At 36.3% G+C, this 20,290-nt stretch overlaps 2 protein-coding genes across 5 annotated transcripts in view; one reads left to right on the top strand and one right to left on the bottom strand.

Annotated features, from left to right (window-relative positions):
* Positions 1-13,966, bottom strand: part of CCDC82 (coiled-coil domain containing 82) — a 33,786-nt gene extending 19,820 nt beyond the window's left edge. For 2 of the 4 annotated variants that reach the window (XM_017881987.1, XM_017881990.1), the window contains exons 1-4: positions 13,881-13,966; positions 13,370-13,528; positions 7,643-8,388; positions 6,955-7,159 (exon numbers count right to left, since the gene is read on the bottom strand). In XM_017881987.1, coding sequence (XP_017737476.1) covers positions 6,955-7,159; positions 7,643-8,374 — 937 coding nt within the window. In that variant the 5' untranslated portion in view covers positions 8,375-8,388; positions 13,370-13,528; positions 13,881-13,966. Of the gene's footprint in view, positions 1-6,954; positions 7,160-7,642; positions 8,389-13,369; positions 13,556-13,880 lie in introns of all 4 variants that reach the window. The other 2 variants (XM_017881988.1, XM_017881989.1) reach the window with 2 other exon arrangements.
* A 45-nt stretch (positions 13,967-14,011) lies between these two features.
* Positions 14,012-17,583, top strand: JRKL (JRK like). Its single transcript, XM_017881991.1, has 2 exons — positions 14,012-14,089; positions 14,492-17,583. Exon 2 carries the CDS (start codon positions 14,659-14,661, stop codon positions 16,231-16,233), a length of 1,575 nt encoding a protein of 524 aa, XP_017737480.1. The 5' UTR covers positions 14,012-14,089; positions 14,492-14,658; the 3' UTR covers positions 16,234-17,583.
* Positions 17,584-20,290: the final 2,707 nt, after the last annotated feature.

Below are 20,290 nucleotides of genomic sequence, written 5' to 3'. Positions count from 1 at the left end.
TTTTTTTGGGGCGGAGTCTCGCTCTGTCGCCCGGGCTGGAGTGCAGTGGCCAGATCTCAGCTCACTGCAAGCTCCGCCTCCCGGGTTTACGCCATTCTCCTGCCTCAGCCTCCCGAGTAGCTGGGACTACAGGCGCCCGCCACCTCGCCCGGCTATTTTTTTGTATTTTTTAGTAGAGACAGGGTTTCACCGTGTTAGCCAGGATGGTCTCGATCTCCTGACCTCGTGATCTGCCCGTCTCGGCCTTCCAAAGTGCTGGGATTACAGGCTTGAGCCACCGCGCCCGGCCTTTTTTTTTTTTTTTTTTTTTTTTTTTTTGTAATACCATCTGCCTTTCCTACTGGTCTGGCTGTCATTCTTCAGAATTGTTTTGCAAAGTTTTAACCAAAAAAAATTAGTTTCAGAAGAAATAACTTCTTGTTCTACGCATATTACCTTTCAGAAACATGCTTGTCTCTCTGCTTATCCATGTTTTCTGTTCTGTTTCACAGTGAAGTGTATTTTTTTTATCTACAAAGCTGTGCTTTTCTTCTTAATAGTAGGCTTAGGAAGTTTATTTTGGTTGCCATGGTAGATGGAATTTTTCCTGATTATATCACTTAAGTAATTATTGTTAGTATGCAAGACAACCACTGAGAGTTACACACTTACTGTGAATCTGGTGATTTTTCTGAGATCTTTTACCAATTTAAAAATAGTCAGATTATCTTGGATATTTCCGGGAGATAAGTTTCCTGGGACACTACAGAGCTGGAGATGGACACCGTTAAAGGATTCCCGGACACTATCTCTGCTGTCGCCCACAACCCCAAGGAGGATGTGGTCTTGCTAGTGTTAAATTTATTTCAAGAACCAAGAGAATGTTTACAAATATTTGCTTAGATAAAAGCATGTAGATTCTTGACACACTTTCTTCTGGAATGGAGGTATCAGCCTAGTATATGAGGCAGAGGCAGAGCAAGAAACTGATTTCTTTTCTACTTTAACATTATCTCCCCATCTTCATCCCTGTAGGGCAAAAAGAATGTGATGCAAGCCATGAAAAGATATGCTACATCTACTCCTGCTTTCAAAGTATTTATATCCCTTCTCTTAACTTCTGTATCCTTGGTTAAATCAGAAACTTTTGGTTTAAATGTGTGTACATAATACACACACACCCACACACACACATAATGTTCAAATGTCTTTTCTTTTTCAAGTTATATTTCTTTTGTTTTTATGTCTTGTTGCATTTTCCAAAACATCTAGAACAAAGTTAGTAGAAAATATTTTTGTCATGTTCCTCATTTTAAGTATGCTGTTGTCTCTTGGTTTAAAATACTGTCATGTAAAGGACATATGTTCCTATTACTAATTTTTTAACAACTGTTTTTCTTAACAGCCAGGTATGGGCATTGAATGTTACTGATGTTTCTCCTAGAATCTCAATAAATTATATGTTTTTTTCTCTACTGATATATTAATGTAATATATTAATGACTTCTAATATTAAGCTATTTTTATAGTTCTAAAAAGAATGATTAGAGATCTTTTTCTTTATTCCTATAATTACAGAAACAATTCATATATCTGTTTGCAAAACTATTTTCATCAATTTATTAGGAATGTGGGCCTCTTTAATCTAAACGTGTTACACGTTATGAAAATACCTCAAGAATACTTTCTTCTATAATAACTTTGAATTCATATCTTATGTTTTCCCATCCAAAAATATGGTGATTTTTAGTACTTTCAAATTTTTTTTTACATATCTAACTCAAGTTATACAATTTTCTTCCCTTATATTTCCATTTGTTCTGTATTTCTGCCACCCCCTCCCCCAAATTTGTAAAATAGGGTCTTTGTTTCTAGTCCTTTATTATCTTCTCCTTTACAACTATTTTTTTTCTTCTCTACCCTAGAACTTCTTAACTATCTCCTGTCACTCATGAGAGTTTCTGTACTGTTAAATCTGCTATCGACTGCTTTCAATAGATGTTATTTCTGACTTCACATTTTAAAATTTTTGGCAATTCTTTTAGCTAGCTCCCTTTCACCTCAAATTGTTCTCTCCTTATAACTTCTTTTTCATAGACTGCATAGCAAATGCTTTATAGCATTTTCTTGTTTCCTTTAATGAAACACTTTTCAGTTATTTTCTTCCTCTGAGTCTACCTTTACCTTTACTGCAATAAATTTCACAGGTACTTTTTACTTATCCTAGAACAAGGGAAAGTTCTAAAATTTAATATTTAACATAAATGGTTCTGAGTCTGTTTTAGGCCCATTCTCTATTGTGTTAATAGAATGATTTCCTTTCATTAGTAGATGGAGACTAAGTGTGTTACTGTTCTAGCAAGGCATAGTAGACTGAAATGTATTCTACTCTTATTTCTACTACTTGATTCTGTCACTCTGAATATATGATAGAGTACTAGGTAAATAAGGTATCCACAAATCTGAAGATTTTTCCTCTTTACCTGCATACAATATTTTTAGTGTGTGAACTATGTAAACGTGGTATGCAATGGACCACTGCTATTTTGTCCTTTTACTCCCTACCATATCTTTTCCAAGAATTGTAGTTTCACAATAAATATAAAGAGACACTAACAGGGATTGATAATAAAAGAAAAAGACTATGACTGTCTTCAACTATGTAGCAAGAGGGAAACTAGTCTGTGGTGCATCTCTCAGAGCCAAATGGCAGATAGGAAATTACAAAATGTCTTCCTATAGGTTAAAAGTGCTCACTTCAAAAAGGAAAGTGCATGGACTACTGATTCCGATTGTCAACTGAAATACTGAATTTAGAGTTAGGAGATGTTTCTCCCAAATTCTGATATGTTGAATATGATTCATTGGCAGGAGAATGAATCTGGGAATACTAGCCTAGTTACAACTTAACCCAAGTCATAGAGTGGTGTTCATTATTTATCATATAGGTTACTGTTTTAATGAGAAACTGTAGTTTGATTTTCAAATGTAAGAATTAACTTATAGCAATTTTTAGAACATAATTCCCTGGTAAACTGAGAACTGTTATATATTAACTTTTATTTATATTTAGATATAGCTGAAAATTGCTAAATATTAAAAACATCAACTCAATCATAAATTATCACTCTAGAATATGTGTATTTTTTTCTCTAATGTTTGAAAAACTCTGATGTCCAACATTTCTCTGAGTCTTGAACTGTAACATTCAGGAGTCTTTAGCCAATATGCTTAATCATCTAACCAACTAACAATGAGTTCCTATAATGTGTCACAAACTCTAATGGGTACTAGAAATACAGAAAAGAGAAGCTGGTTAACTATTTAGGTTTTGTTTTTGTCTTTTGGAAGTAGGGGCACCCACATGGCTTGTTTTATTGAGCTTTACTAATTTATACACCATAAAATTCACTCTTTTTGGTGTACAGTTCTATGGCCAATGCATAACATTACATAACCAACACCAAAACAGTTCTATCACCACCCAAAACTCCTTCATATTACCTCTTAATCATTCAGTTTTGTTCCTACTGAGCCTGAGATGTCTGAAAGTCTGATAACAATCTTCAATAAGATAACAACAAATTAGGCTTATGTTCAGGAAAAATCTTGGCTAAAGATAAATGGGAATTTCTGCTTAAGGACTGAAGTAATGGGAGAGACTGTCCAAACTCACAAGCAAAATAAAGATAGTTGAGGATGGAACCCCTGGAAACATCAAAATTTACATGGTAAATAGCAATAGAGGAAAGGAATATTATAAAGGGAAATGCAAGAAAGTGGGGGTACCACAGAAGGTAAAAGAAGAGCATTCTGAAAGTGAGAGTGGTCAATGGTAGTAAAGTACATGACAATACCTGGTTAATATAAGAACTAAAGGTATTTTGGCAACTAGGAGGGTATCAATAACTTTAGTAAGAACAATTTCACTGGACTGACACAAGCAAGAGCCTGAATACAGTGCTTTGTAGAGGTACTGGGAAATGGGAACAAAAAGATAAAATTTAAAATAGTAGCTAAATGAACATGCCAACTCAAAGGAGGAAAGGCATGAACTTGGATACAAGTTGAGGAAAAAGAGTTTGTAGGGATAAAATCACTGAAAATAAAGAGAACTGACTAGATAATACAGCCGGATGAGAAGCTGTAATTAAGAATACACAAGATAAAATACATTGCATAAAAACGTATACATCTTCCTGAGGTACAGATGCTCAGTATTAAAAGGAAGCTTCAGTATTTAAAGGAAGCCTCCTCATATTTACCCAAATGAGTTGAAAACTTATAGCCATAGAAAAACCTGCACACGAATGTTCACGGCAGCTTTATTCACAACTGCCAAAACTCGTAAGCAACCAAGATGCCTTTCAATAGGTGAATGGATAAACAAAACTGTGGTACATCCGTACAATGAAAAATATTCAGCGATAAAAAGAAATGTACTATTAAGCCACGTTTAGACATGGAGGAAACCTAAGTGCATATTATTAAGCGGAAGAAGACAATTTGAAAAGTTATATGCTGTGTGATTCCAACTATATGACAGTTTGGCAAAAGCAAAACTATGCAGAGAGTAAAAACAGTGATTCAGAGGAGTGAGGAAAGGAGAATGAATTAGAGTACAGGGAATTTTGAGGACAATGAAATTACTCTGTATGATAGTGTAATGGTAGATACATGTCATTACACACTTGTCAAAGCCCATAAAAGGTACTAAAAAATGAGCCCTGTTGTAAAGTATGAACTACTGTTAATAATAATTGTAACAGAGGTACCAAACTAATAAACGAGGTTAATAATAGGCGAAACTGCGTATGTGAGGGGTTATATTTGAACTCTGTACATTCCATTCAGTATTTCTGTAACTCCAAAACTGCCCTTAAAAAAACCAACAACTAAAAAGTGTAGAGAAGTTGAAGTTCCCATATGCTAGCCTTTTATTTCCATTAATTGGCAGGAGTTGATATGAGTGGGCATCTCTCAGCAAATGTTCTATCACATTCTAGATAACCCAGAATAGGATATCTCCTAACTGAGTAGCCCTTTAATTTAAATGTCCAGGTGGCAAGTGAACCAGTGCCTATTGATATAAGGAAAACATTCATTAACTTACTGTATAGAGATAACTGTAACTGGCATCTCTATAACTGCCAAATTTCTTGAAATTTGATTCATATCTCAAAATCCACTATTTTATTATAAATCATGAGATATAAATCAAGTCATGTTATGCTTTATTTTAGTCAATATGGCCTTTTCTGAAATATTTAGAAAGAATGTACTTAAAGAAAAAAAATAAAAATGTATCCATCCAACAGCCTGTTCCTACCAGAGTTGTAAAACATCATAAAAACAATCTTTGAAATTTTGTAGAATTATAGGAATCATAATAATAATAAATATAGCTTACATTTTCAGGTTCCAGGATTTATATTTTCATGTAAGTAATGTCCTATCTTTGATAGGTTACACTGTTTGAGAGAAGCTTCAAAAGGTCTGATAAAACCAATGGTTCTCAAAGTGTTTGTCTGCAGATCCCTGATAGTGCCCAAGTCCATTTAAGGAAATCTGTGATTTCAAATAATAAGGCAGCTGGCCCCTTAACTTGAATCATGGTGGTAGCATCAAACTACTAATAATCATTACTGTCATTACTGCTATGCACTCACAGTAAAAAAGCCACTTTCACTTAAGAATGTCCTCTTTGAAGTAGTAAAATTATTAATTGTATTAAATCTTGAATCTGAAGTACACATCTTTGAAGTATTCTATAGGATGAAATGGAAAGTGCACAAAAAGTACTTATACTGCATACCAAAGTACAATGATTGTTTTGAGGGAAAAACACCTGTGCAACTGTGTGTGCTTGGGGAAGCCTCATTCTTCATGAAATACCATTTTTATTTGAAAGAAGGAGTGACAAGCTCTGGTTATTCAGACTTGGTAATCCGTCAGACTTTTCTCAAAAAAGAACAAAGTAAGCCTGTCAGTTAAAAAAGAACAATTCACAGTGTTTTGTCGTCAATGAAAACAATCAAGTTTTAAAGCAGAAATCAGAATTTTGAAAAAATTGTATGTGCTATTCTGAGCCTGACAGCTTCTCAATACCTGAGAAATATTCTCAAGGGACTGGTGGTGATATTAATGAATATAATTAAAAAAATATATATATAATGAAATATGTCAACATTTTGGAGGATCTGTATCATCCAGTGAACCAGTATTTTCCAAATGACCGATGCATTTTAATCACAAAATCATGCATGGGGAAATGATCTATTTAAACTGCAAGACAGACCAATGGCTGTAATGCAAGCACTAAAAGTTCATTTATATGGTTTTGAATTCCATATTACCTTTAAGAAAGCAGTATCATTTGTCAAATTTTGGCACAGTATCAAATAAGAATATCAACAATTATTTTTAAAATACTATTAAAATACTCCTCCCTTTTCCAGCTACCTGTGTGAGGCAAAATTGTTTTCACACACTTCAACGAAAACAACATGTTACAACAGACTGAATGTAAAAGCAGATAAAATAATCTAGCTGGCTTCTACAAGCTAGACATTAAAGATTTACAAGAATGTAAAACAATGTAATTTATCACATTTTGAGAAAAAATATAGTTACTTTTCATAAAATTGTTATTTACATTAATGTAATATATTTACTAAGGGTTATTTTAAATGAATTAATAAATATATTTTAAATTTCTCAGTTTTGATTTCTACAATGGTAAATATTGACAGGCATAACTCATTGAAGTAAAGGTGTGTTGGGGGTTAGCAATTTTAAAAAATTTAAATGGTTCCTGAGACCACTGGAATAAACTATTAAACTGACAAGGTTATCTGAAAATGAAACCACAGTTCCTAGTCAATGATTCAGAACATAATATTAAAAGGCTAATTTGATACTTGATATAATATCATAAGAACAACTCATGAAACATTTTCTTAATATTGAACTTACAAAGAGAATTCTGTTTTACTAATTTCAGTTGTGATGTAGTTAATTTTTCTCCTTGTTGGTTTTTATTCTCTTCATCACCCTCCTCATCTTGCACTACAAAGTCATCGATACTATTATCATCTCCATCTTCATCAGGTTCATAATCATCCTCTTCTTCCTCCTCATCATCTTCATCACTGCTTGGGCAGGATTTCTTTTCAGAGCCCTAATTAATTTAAAATAAATGCTTCAGTAAATTGTGCCATTAAAATGGTAAGTTGGATATAAAATTAAAATACTAAATCTGACAGCAAAAAATGATCCATAGAAATTAATTCGTATTTTAAAGTTAAAAATAATTTTGTCATATTAAATGGTGAACTTTTGAAATTATTAATAAGAAGAATATACCTTGGTTAAGTGATGTAAAATGTTTAAAATGGACATTAGAATTATAAGAAGTTAAAAACAGGAAAGATCATATAAAATAACAAATAGTCTTTCAATTTTAAAAAAGGATGGACTGAGGCTCATAAAATAGTATATTACATACAATAGTGTAATCAAACATGTTCAAGAATACTTATGATTAAAGAATAAATTCTACAATTATTGAGAAATGGAACAGACTCAGCACTTTGATTTATATATAAAATACTTTAAGAAAAAAACTGAAAAACAATAACAAATTCAACAAAATATAACACACCTCAAAATCTCTACCACTATTGCGTCTCAGACGAGATCTTTGTTTTGAGAGTTCTTTGAGCTTCTGAAGTTGTTCTCGCTTTCGTGCAGCTAATGTTTTTTCAGGAGTTTTTGGCTCCATTTCCACTGAAGAACCTTCATCTTCAACCACTCTACGTGGACGTTTAACACCTACTTTTCTAACTAGGATATCGCTGTCATCACTCTCATCACTGTCACACATCACAGAGGACAGCCTTTTTCTTCTTCCTCGCTTGATGTGTTCTTCTTCTAAATCATCCTCTATTATTTGTCCAGTTTGTTTGTTGAGATCTTTATCCTCTTGACTTACATGATTGTCCTGATCTTGTAAATCAATATTCCTATGTTTGGTTTTGTTCGTTTCTTCTTCATATGTTGAACTGTTGCCAGTGTTAACGAGACACTTACTGTTGTTTCCTTCACTTTCAATTTTACTTAAGTTAAGCTCTCTTTCACTTCCTGGTGTTTTATTACAATCAAGTCCCTTGTTACTATCAAGCTCTTCATCATTTTCAAAACTTTCGTAATTATCAACACTTTCACCACTATCAAGCTCTTCACTGTCAAATTCTTCACTATCAAGCTCTTCATCACTATCAAATAATTGTGAGATACTAATTCTTTTAGTTCGCCTCCAATCAACTCGAGATTTCTGCTCAGGCATGTGACTTTTAGAATTTTTCCTTGTTTCATGTCTTCTTACACGTATCATTTTCACTTAAGCTTCTACAAAATAAAGTTGTTAGGAATATAACAGTGATAACCAGATTAGAGCAATGAATGCATTTATGGTACAAATTATATTTATTTGGCTTTATTTAATGGTCCACAAAGGCAAAATCACATGAAATACCTGAGTGAAGATGGTAGAACATTAATTTAACAAATAATTTACTGAATGCCTATGAAATAATTATATGAACATCTATTCTGAATTATGTTGTATGTTGTGCTGAAAGGGATACATAGAAAAATCATGGTCCTGTCCTTCAGAAGATTATAATCTATGTGTAGAACTAAAATATCTAAAACATATAATAAGTAAGAAAATTTCAAAGTAGTATTTGGTATCAAATGAATAACATAAATAACTGCAATAAAAGTGGAAAGATGCAGGGAGATCAGTAAGGCAAGTGCTTCACTTTATCTTGAACAGATGTGATCTGATAGCATTCTGAAGGATTCATTGTATTTGAACGGAAAGAATGAAAGAAAAAGGGATGTCAGGCAAGTAATATGGTAAGGGCAAAACTCTGGCTTTAAGAAAGAAGATGGTATGTTCAGTAAATAAGTGTGGCTTAAAAGGTATACAAAAAAGAGTTTTATGCTGGAAAAAAGGAGAAATGAATAGAAAACTGAATGGGATTACCAGGATGACTCACCCTGTAGGCAAAGGATTCTGAATAATGATATAAATTATAAAAGATCAATTTACACGAAGACAGTTATAAAGTAACAAATGACATAAAAAAGAGAGCAATGCAAAATTGAGAGATAATCCACTAAGACTGCAGCCTCTTTATACCTTAGTAAAATGGGAGTGGCTTTCCCCTCAAAGTTAAAGATACAATATAACCAATAGAAAACTTAACTAGCAATCCAATAATGTAGTTAAGTGAATAAAACAAATAAGTTTCACGGCAAAGCAGAGCATGGTATTGGGAAGGAAAACAAAAGCTCTCAGTATATCATTTAGAAAAGAATGAACTCCATTAAAATTAACACAAGTATATATTAAAAGAACAATTAGTGACAGGTAAGATAACTAGAAAATAAAGTAACATATGTACTTCTGTGGTTGTCAAGGAATAGAAATATGACCATGTAATGAGACTGACCTCATAATACATGTGTTAGAGGTATACATTGAACTAACAGCTATCCCCACCAAAGAAATCACCTTATGAGGCTGATTATTCCAATATTTCCACCACAGCACAGAATATTCCTGGAGTCTTTCTACAAACCACACACTATAAAAAATCTAAAAATATGAAAATAATCATACTTCATTTTTTTATCCCAGTGACTTTAACACCCACTTAATTCACTTGTCTCGGTTATAAAGACCTGTTAGCAGCTTGCAGAAATGAAATTCAACTTAAGAAGATGAGAATTAACTATCATTAAAAATATTCAAAAAACGTGCAGCAAATTCTGAAAGTAATTACAAAAATTCAATGCCAAAAATTTTTTGAGCAATGGGATGATGTTTCTAGCTTTCCAAGAGGATTACTTTTTTCCTATAGATTGTGGAAGAGAGGATATAGCTCATTTAACTGTACAAATTCTGGTATGTTTATATGGCAATAACATTTTCTGTATAATGGTTAACACCTCATGTAAAACCAGAACGGGGCTGCCAAGATTATACAGCAGAAATTACAGGGTGTAGGATGAAATACAACTTTTATTTTTTTAAGAGATAGGTCTCGTTCTGTTGTCCAGGCTGGAGTGCAGTGGCATGATCATAGATTACTGCAGCCTTGAACTTCTGGGCTCAAGTGATCTTTCTGTTTCGATTTTTAAATTTTTTGTAGAGATGAAGGTCTCACTATGTCCTGATCTCCTGGCCTCAAGTGATCCTCCCACCTTGGCCTCAGTGCTGGGATTACAGGCATGAGCCACTGCCCAAAGTATAACCTTATGACAGTAACTGCTATAAAATACAACCAACATTGTAATAGCAATCTAACAAATTCTGGTCAACTGGGCAGTCTGCTATTTGAAATTATCCTTGGGTTGCATCTTACAAAAGGTTTATATTAAAATCAGCAAAGATGAAAATTGTGTGTAGTCAAAATAACCTTTTAAAAAAACCTCTATATTACTCTTAAAGTATGGTTTTGTGTACACTATACTGCGTTACAATACGTGCACCCAGTTTCTCCTCCAGGTTTTAAACAGCTTCCTGTTTCTTTGGTTAAGTACCACATGAACTAGACATCTTATATTTTTAAGCCATATAGTACAAAAAAGTATTTGTAAACACATAAATTTGCATAAGCTAAGTGTGCATATGTGCACGTGTAGTATATCACATTGTAATAATAAAGTATGGTTTTCTAATAAACATGTTTGAATTGGGAAAAACAATGAAAAAAATTTACGAAAACAATGACAAATATGGTTGCAGTAGATACACTAAAGCAAATATGGACAGTAAAGAACATTAAAGTGAAAGATGATTTTTATTAGTACCCAAAAGCAAATTCATATACAATACATGATGATCTTACAAAACTATAACATGCCCAGAATGTCAGTTATTTATCATGAAACAGGTGTTTCCTATGACAATGGTGGAAATGATTAAGAATGTCACACTATTAAAAACTTAATGACTGCACAGTTAAGCTGTAAAAGAAACTTTAAGTTTTGGTGCATTTTCACATTGATTTTAAATCCTGACAATGATCTTAGAAGGAAGATATCTATATTTATGTATAAATATCAAAGCCAAGGGCATACAGTTTAAATGACTTACCAAAGATCATGCAGCTTGTTGGTGACAGAGCAGGGATTAGAAACCGGGTCTCTTGATTCCCTGTCCAGTGCCACACAATGACTGCTGCCAATATCATATTTGTACAAGGTAGTAAAAATTAAGCTTTTAAAAATTTTATCTCTCGATGCCCTTATTATTTTAGTTTCAGAAAAATAACGTTAATAATGCGTAACAAACATGCTTTTAAAATAATTATGTAACTGAATTTTACTGCACAGCCAGTTTGACCAGAAACTTCTGGAAATTATCTATTCCCCTAGGCAGGCAAAAGAATACAAAGAGATGAATATTTGCCAGACTTCCCTCTATCTCTTATTAATATACACCAATCGCAAAATTTCAAAGCGAGTCCCCAATGGAGGCCCAAGCTAAAATTCGCAGAAAGCCGCATCTCTGATTGAAAAAACTATTATTGGAAAAACTGCAGCAATTTGAAGCCCGATGAGGCCATCTTTTTTTTTTTTTTTTTTTTTTTTTTTTTTTTTTTTTTTTTTGAGACAGAGTCTCGCGTCTGCTCGGCCCAGGCTGGAGTGCGGGTGGGCCGGATCTCAGGTCACTGGCAAGCTCCGGCCTCGCCGGGTTTACGCCATTCTCCTGCCCTCAGGCCCCTCCCTAGCCTAGCTTGGACTACAGGCCCGCCTGCCACTCGGGCCCGGCTAGTTTTTGCTATTTTTTTAGGGCTATAGGACGCGGGGTTCACGCGCTTGGCTTAGCCAGGGATGGGGGCTCTCTGATCTCCTGCACCTCGTGATCCGGGCCCGTCTCGGCCTCCCAAAGTGCTGGGATAACAGGCTTGAGCCACCGCGCCCGGCCAGCATCTTTTATTTAAACAAAATAAATCAGGTTTCATTGGGCCAACTGCCAAATTGCCAGGGTCTCTCATATTTCAAAACGATCATTTATATCAGTAAGATCAAAAATCCTGTTACTGAAAAGGAAAGATAATTTGAATATGTTTGGCTCTTCTTTTTAAATCGTAGGTAGCTTTACTATATTAGCTGTGAATGGAAGAATGATAACGAAGGGAAAAGGTGTGTGAACCTCGGAAGGGAATGTGAAGGAAAGCTAGTTTGATGGGTAAGATACCTCTTGGTCTTTACAACCTACTCAAAAAAGAATCCATGCAAATGAATGTTACTTCTGCATATGCTGAACATACACTTAATTTCCTGAAATGAGAATTTTATCGAGCTTCTGTAATACCTTACTTTTAAGCAAAGAGAAAATCAGCGACTCCAAACAGAAAGCATTAAATAAGTGAATGAAGAAGGATTAATATTATCACATCTTTGTGTTTCATGGTTAATATAAGATGCACATACATAGCTATGTTATCTGCCAAAGAATAGATATTAAAGGCAATAATCCATATTGCTTGTGTTCTTTCTCTAACACAGTACCTCTACAGCTAAAAGAAAGTACTTTGATGATGCCATTTGACTTTCTCATAAGAAATATACTTCCTTCTAAACTTTGAGGTTAATTCATACTCAAGAAAAGATTCATTCTAGAAATCACCTACTTGCTGTATAAACAATGCAGGTGGTAGTTAACACTTTAGTGATTTGAAAGGCAGTGGAACCCGAAGTCATTATTTGAAATTCCACCGGAAGGGATCCATTTTGTGTGTAAAACATCACTCGTCTTTGATGTTTTCTTTTATATGGCAGTTTGGAGAGCAAAGATTAATAAGCCAAAAAATAATTATTGAATATCTACCAAAATGCAAGGACCTGCTTGGAACTAACTCTGCTGCCACCAGATCAAATAAACATGGTCTCTGCTCCCAAGGAGCTCACAATCTGATGAAATTACTAGGGACACCAAAAACAAGCCAGCATAATACATGATTTGAGGGCTACAGTGTATGATTATGACCAAGTTCTTATCACATTATTATAAATAAATTTATTCTGGTTCCTCTATTGGCAGGAAAACAGGACAGCAGAATTGTGACAGAAATAGGATATGAGAAAATAAACATAAAGAGAGGAAAGCCTATTTCCTCCACTTAGAATCACAGCCCAACAGTCCACAATTTCGCAAAGTGGATCCTGCTGGAATGGTCTCCGGGATAACTATATTATTCATTAAAATCCGTTAACAATGGAGGTTAATCCAGCAGGAATGAGCGGTAGCCAGAGGAATAGATCCTCTCAGGAATTAACACCCGGAAGGGTGATTTTCATGATTACAAACCTCTTTGGCGGGACGCAGGAACGCAGCGCCTGCTAGCCCACTAGTCCGTCACTGGGCTTCCAGGAGGGAGGAGCACAGTAGCTGGGAAACCATACCCTCAGGCCGAGCTTCGCGATGACGTGCGCAGGACGATAGCAACCCCCAGACCCCAAAAGGGCTCTGCACCGAGAAAACAATTACAAGGGTCTGGAAAGGCCAGAAACCCGAGAAATCACCAACCGAGCTCCCCACATCAGTTTCAAGCACCTCCCCAAGGCGGAAATAACGGGCACCGCGCACACTGCAGCTCAGCTGAGGAGTGCTAGAGGCGCAGAGGGCTGAGGGGAGCGCTCTGACCCGCGCAAAGGGCTGACGGGCCCGCTCCGACCCACCCAAAGAGCACCCGCGGGAATTTTTCCTCTTGGCCCGCCAGGAGGCACGGCTTCCCCCGCCTCTCTAATAAACCATTAGCGGTGGGAGCTAAAGCAAGTCCCAGCCGGGAGACAGGTCCGCACAGCACTCGCGCTCTCACCTTTCAAAGCGCCTCCGCCTCCGCCCCCGCCCTCAGCACCTGGCAAGGGATGCTCTGCCCACTTCCGGGAACCAAGGGAAGTCCCGCCTCTGGGTGGGGAGAGGGGCGGGGCCGAGCGGCGGGAGGGAGCGTCTTCCGGGAGCGTGGCTGGGGCGGAGCGACTGCCGCGCGGTAGTCAGGGAGCTGTGCGGGTCCTGGTTGCAAGAGAGGTGGGGAGAGGGGCCTGGCGGGCTTTGAGGGACTGGGAGGACTGTCCTGGCTAAAGCCGGGGCGGGAAACTGGTGCTGCGGGGCGGGAGGGCCCTGCTCCTGGGGAAGGACTCTAACATATCCGTCCTGAGGAAGGGTGCCAGTCCTTGACTCCTTGGCTCTTCCGCTCTCTGCCGTAACTTTGGGGTGTGGCAGGGGTTAGTGACGGGCGGTTACCCGGGATCTAGACGTGCAGGAGGTTCATGGCCACGATGGGGCTATAGTGTTTCTCGCGGCTGCTGGGGTAATAAAACACATGGCTTTAATCCGGATTATCCGCGGTGACATGGGGCCTCCGCTACTGCCCGTATAAGTTAAAGGCCTGTTCTCTCAAACTTCCTCCTCTTTCACCTTCTTCTGCAGTCTGTTTGCCAGCCAACCCCAGCCCGGGAGGGGATCAGGGCCACCAGGTTGCTGGTAAGGTTGAAAGACTGAGTGTGTTAAGACTGTTAAAGTGAGCCTGTGTAAGAGAAGGAAGGATTTTGTGGATTGCTACTTTGTGAGTGTGGGGTGAGTTCCAGAACCTCGCTATGTCAGGGAAACGGAAGCGTGTGGTGTTGACTATTAAAGATAAGCTTGATATAATAAAGAAACTTGAAGACGGAGGTTCTTCCAAACAACTGGCAGTGATTTATGGAATTGGTGAAACAACAGTTCGGGATATAAGAAAAAATAAGGAAAAGATTATAACTTATGCAAGCAGTTCTGATTCCACAAGTCTTTTGGCCAAGAGGAAATCTATGAAGCCATCCATGTATGAGGAATTGGACAGGGCAATGCTGGAATGGTTCAACCAGCAAAGAGCAAAAGGGAATCCCATATCTGGACCAATTTGTGCAAAAAGGGCAGAGTTCTTCTTTTATGCTTTGGGAATGGATGGTGATTTTAACCCCTCTGCCGGCTGGCTAACTCGTTTTAAGCAGCGGCACAGCATTAGAGAGATTAACATTAGAAATGAAAGATTAAATGGAGATGAGACTGCGGTGGAAGATTTTTGTAACAACTTTCGAGATTTTATTGAACGAGAGAATTTACAGCCTGAGCAAATCTACAATGCAGATGAAACTGGACTCTTTTGGAAGTGCTTGCCTTCTAGGATTTCAGTAATCAAAGGTAAATGCACTGTCCCTGGGCACAAATCAATTGAAGAAAGAGTCACAATCATGTGTTGTGCCAATGCAACAGGTTTACACAAACTTAAACTTTGTGTTGTGGGGAAAGCAAAGAAACCTCGCTCCTTTAAATCAACTGACACCTTAAACCTGCCAGTCTCTTATTTCAGCCAAAAAGGTGCATGGATGGATCTTTCCATTTTCCGACAATGGTTTGATAAAATTTTTGTGCCGCAAGTTCGAGAGTATTTAAGATCTAAAGGCTTGCAGGAAAAGGCTGTGCTCTTGTTGGATAATTCACCAACACATCCAAATGAAAATGTCCTAAGGTCAGATGATGGCCAAATATTTGCTAAATATTTACCACCTAATGTGGCCTCATTGATTCAACCTTCAGATCAGGGAGTCATAGCAACAATGAAGAGAAATTATCGTGCAGGTCTTCTCCAGAACAACTTGGAAGAAGGTAATGACCTGAAATCATTCTGGAAGAAGCTAACTCTGTTGGATGCGCTTTATGAAATAGCAATGGCATGGAACTTAGTAAAACCAGTTACCATTAGCAGAGCATGGAAGAAAATTCTCCCTATGATAGAGGAGAAAGAGAGCTTGGACTTTGATGATGAAGATATTTCTGTGGCTACTGTGGCTACCATTTTACAACACACCAAAGGATTGGAAAATGTGACTACTGAGAACCTTGAAAAATGGCTTGAAGTAGACAGTACTGAACCAGGCTATGAAGTGTTAACTGATAGCGAAATCATCAGAAGAGCACAAGGCCAGACAGATGAATCCAGTGAAAATGAGGAGGAAGAAATTGAACTAATTCCAGAGAAACATATTAATCATGCAGCTGCTCTTCAATGGACTGAAAATTTATTGGATTATCTAGAACAACAAGGTGATATGATTCTACCTGATAGACTGGTAATACGTAAACTTCGAGCCACCATCAGAAATAAACAGAAGATGACCAAGTCAAGTCAATAATGTCATTTCAATTTTTTACTGTTCTGCTCATTGTGTTTGTGACAAACTCTGCAATATGGCTTAATTTTCTTTGTATTCTGAATTCTCAGACTTGGTCCTGTGAAATACAGGCACAAAATGTATCTGAAGTGGTTTGAGGATTATGTGTTTTCATCATCTGCGTCTTTTGTCCTTTTATTTGTACAGCTACTTATCAGAAGATGATACCGAATAGATATAAATTACATGTACACATGTATTCACTTTTTAGAATATGCAATTATGCCTTCTGTAACAGTGGCATTCCCTGAATTTTCTAGTGAAAGTTAGAGATGACAGACTGAACACTTTTCTGAAATCTTTTGCTTGATTTATGAAGGCTGCCATAGTTATCTTTTCTTGTGTTAACCATCTTAAATGATGTTTTGTATATTTTAATAGACTGACAGGATGAGAGATTTATATTATTGGATTTCAGGATGATTTATAATAATTCAAAAATGAAATTCAATTATGGGGAAATAATTATGAATTATAGAAATTATTTAGAAATCATGCCTCAGTTCTCTTACCTTTGTGTGGTTTTCAAGAGGGGGAGATTATTCTGGGAAATAAAGTAAATATGGGAAGTGATTGCCAAATGAAAGGGAAACTATGGGAAAGCTGATCTATAAAAAGGCATTGTGATCATTTGTAGGAAACTGGGAAATAAAATCTGAGGAACTTTAGGTTATTTATACAAAGGGAATAAATAGGCTGATTTTAATTTGGTAAGTTGATCCTTTTATGAATTTGGTAATAGTATAGGTTTATTATTTATTCATCTAATTTTATAATACAGGTTTTGTAATGTTACATGTGATGATATGAGCTCCCACCTTATATGGGGGAACATCTTGGGAATTTGAGATTTAATAAGTTTTTAAGTTTTTTTTTTTTTTTTTTTTTTACTGCATACTCACAAATGTTGATCTATCATTTGAAAAAATATTGTCAATATCTGGCCTTTGGATGAAAAAAGGAGAAATTACATAAATAAAGCTTTTAATGATTTAAGTAACAGTCATATGTTTGTGTCCTATTTTATAAAGTAAAGCAGAAATAATTACAGAAAGTGCCATACACTGAGGAATATTATTGTTTATTATTTTTTGATACATGTAAAAAGGGATTAACTGCTTAAAATGTAATCTAAATCAGAATTTCGATAATTTTTTGGTAAACTATGTTTATTCTAAGACATTGAAACCTACTTTGCACATATAACTATTAATTGTAACTGTAATTTAAAAGTAAAGTGTTTCCATGCCATTTTCATGTTTTGACCAAACCATTTTTTAAAAAGTAAATTAGAATTGTTGTTCTATTAGTCCATTTTTTAAAGGTTTAACATTTTTTGTTAAAATACTTAACATTTTATAGTGCTTTCTGTAGAATACTAATACTTCAAAAGTATTTTAGTTTTCCATAATTTCTCTTTTCATGATAGATATCTACATTTTCAGAAGATGTGTGATGAAAGTGTTTAAAATTAGGTTTATTGCATGAATTTCCTCAGTGTAGAGTGGGAAAAACCATCAGAAGTTAACATACATATTGAATCAGATAATGACATGTTCTGTTGTAAACTAAACTGTATATAAAATAATTTTTCTAAAATGAAAATATGTACTACAAATCTTGGAATTTCTGTCTGGATTTGCAGTTTTTAAACTTAATCGTGTCAGCCCAATGCAGCTGTTTCATTGCCACCTAGTGGTAAAACTAACATTGCTGTTAAGCTGTGTGATTTTAAACTTGAATCCCCAGTAAAAGGTTCACTGTTTTGTGGCCATGGGTGTGAATCTTGTGACTCTCTAGCCTGTAAGAGACTGCTCTTCTTTGGTTACAGCTATTCTCTGAAATCTGCCAGCAGTGGTACTCTAGCCATGTTTTGGATCCTTCTATCCTTAATTATAAAGGCTGATCAGTAGTTGTAGCAGATGATGCCAAAAGCTATTTGGGTTCTGTATCTGCCCCCAAAGTTGTATATCCTTAGCTCCTAATTCCTATTCTATCAGTGCCTTACGAGAGTCTGTGTTTGGCATTCTATTTATCCATTAAAAAATTTGCTACTGGCTCATATTCTCTCACCAGTTTCACTAATTTTTTTCTCATTGATATGACTTGACACAATACTCTCAGAAAGCCAATGACAGTGCAATGTTTCTTACACTTCCGGTAAAGAATTTTGTGAGAGTAGATATACCTACACAAGATCATGTAGGAAATTATAATGTTGCTTTTTTTTCTGAGAGATTTGGGCTTTTTTGTGGTAGGGCCGTTGTAGAAAGTTGAATTCTTTGTCATGGTGAAATTCAGTAAATCAAAAATGTATTGAGTTTTACTATATGCTGAGGACTGCCAGCTGTGGTGGGTCTAGGAAAATATAAAAGAAAGGGAAGAGGTTGCTTTCCTTGAACATCTTGAAATCAAGGTGGAAAAACTATACATATTTGAAAAAAAAACCCCAAACCATCTGGCTCAATTGTAAGCTCATGTAAAAGAACCAACATAACAAGATGTGAACTATGTAAAAAAACCATCAAGATTTAGTTGCTTATTCATTTCTCCACTGATTTCTATTCTGTATACCCTTTACATTTTAAGCTATGCATTGGTTTTGATTTTTGCTGTCCCTGAGTGACTTCATCCATTTCCCTTATCTACATGTGATCCAGTCACCCTGTCTGGCTCTATGATTTATATATTCAATTGATAAACAGGACTTAAGTCTAGAAGGGAAATTAAAATTGTTGCTTTGGTTCTTATCTATAGTGAACTTTCCATTAGCATCCTAATGTCAGAGCTACCTAGAGGGGTTTTAAGAAGTTCAGATAATTATTTAACTCAGTGTTAAAAAATAGCTCAGCTACCTTGGTCTAAAGTAGCAAAATACATCATTATTATCTGTATCTGTTCTTAGCCTTTCCTAATGTATACACATGCCTTTTCTTCTCCCCATTTCCTCCAATGAGCAGTTGTAATGGTTCCTTTTTTTTTTTCTTTTTTTTTTTTTTTGGTATCCTCATTGCTACGTAAGTACTAAAATTTAGTTTATGATTCAGCCTTACAAGATCGTCACTCAAATTCTTTAACTTCACTTAGATGTGTACTCTTAACTGTTCTTCCTATTTAAGTCCGTGACAACTTTTCTTAGTAATTAGTTTCAGGCAGTTCTGTGCAATTAGAAGTTGGGATGGAAGCCGCGGGACTTGGGGGCTCACGCCTGTGGTCCCAGCTCTTTGGGGGACTGAGGTGGGCAGATCACGAAGTCAGGAGATGCGGACCATCCTGGCTAACACGGTGAAACCTGTCTTTACTAAAAATACAAAAAAAAAAAAAAAAAAAATGAGTAAAAAAAGAAAATGGTCAGGCATGGTGGCAGACGCTTGTGGTCCCAGCCACTCGGGAGGCTGAGGCAAGAGAATGGTGTGAATCCAGTAGACGGAGCTTGCAGTGAGCTGAGATGCGCTGTACTCCAGTCTGGGCGAGACTCCAGTGTGAGACTCCGTTTCAAAAAAAAAAAGAAGAAGTTAGGGTGGAAGAATGACCAATAGGAGTTGCTTCCCCAGTGACACCTAATGTGAAAATGAGGGTCTGTAGTGCCTCAGATTCTATAAGAATTGCCATATTGTAAAGTGATTCTTGTGGTTGTGTCTCTTAATACTGGAATATGAGCATCTACAGATCAAAGACCATGGGATCAATGTTTTGCAGAGTAGTATATATTCAATAGACATATACTTAAGAAATACTAATTGTATAACAAGCCGGGCGAGGTGGCGGGCACCTGTAGTCCCAACTACTCGGGAGGCTGAGGCAGGAGAATGGCGTAAACCCGGGAGGCGGAGCTTGCAGTGAGCTGAGATCCGGCCACTGCACTCCAGCCTGGGCGACTGAGCGAGACTCCGTCTCAAAAAAAAAAAAAAAAAAGAAACACTAATTGTATACCTTGTCTAAGACATGTTCTAGGTCATGTATGGGATACATGGCTAAGACTATCTGCATTCAAGAGATTTACAACGGAAAAGAGGAA

The sequence above is a fragment of the Rhinopithecus bieti genome, unplaced genomic scaffold (assembly GCF_001698545.2).
Source record: "Rhinopithecus bieti isolate Rb0 unplaced genomic scaffold, ASM169854v2 scaffold_12653, whole genome shotgun sequence".
Lineage (NCBI taxonomy): Eukaryota > Metazoa > Chordata > Mammalia > Primates > Cercopithecidae > Rhinopithecus > Rhinopithecus bieti.
Note: the sequence above shows the minus strand (reverse complement) of the source record. Positions and strands in the feature narration are given on the sequence as shown.